Raw genomic sequence first — 213 nt, 5'->3', positions numbered from 1 at the left:
ACCGCTGCTGCTGCTGCTGCTGCTGCTGCTGCAGGCGGAGGGCGTGTGCGTGAGTTTGCTGCTGCTGGTGTCGCTGCTGTCTCCGCCGCCCCGCCGCAGCATCGCAGATGTGGGGGCCCTCATTTTGGGGCACATTTGGCTGTCCTTTTTGCCTTCCTTTTGGGTGCGCCTGGGGGCCCTCAGCAGCAGCAGCAGCAGCAGCAGAAGAAGCAG

At 64.8% G+C, this 213-nt stretch overlaps 1 protein-coding gene across 1 annotated transcript in view; it reads left to right on the top strand.

Moving 5' to 3' along the window:
- Positions 1–197, top strand: part of ETH_00041800 (uncharacterized protein) — a gene marked incomplete at both ends in the record, with an annotated part of 1,230 nt that extends 1,033 nt beyond the window's left edge. Inside the window, one exon of the mRNA XM_013376344.1 lies at positions 35–197. Within this exon, the coding sequence (XP_013231798.1) occupies positions 35–197 (163 nt within the window). The remainder of the gene's footprint in view (positions 1–34) is intronic.
- Between the last annotated feature and the right edge of the window lie 16 nt (positions 198–213).

Source organism: Eimeria tenella, genomic scaffold (assembly GCF_000499545.2).
Source record: "Eimeria tenella Houghton genomic scaffold, Eth_scaff3362, whole genome shotgun sequence".
Taxonomy (NCBI): domain Eukaryota; phylum Apicomplexa; class Conoidasida; order Eucoccidiorida; family Eimeriidae; genus Eimeria; species Eimeria tenella.
Note: the sequence above shows the minus strand (reverse complement) of the source record. Positions and strands in the feature narration are given on the sequence as shown.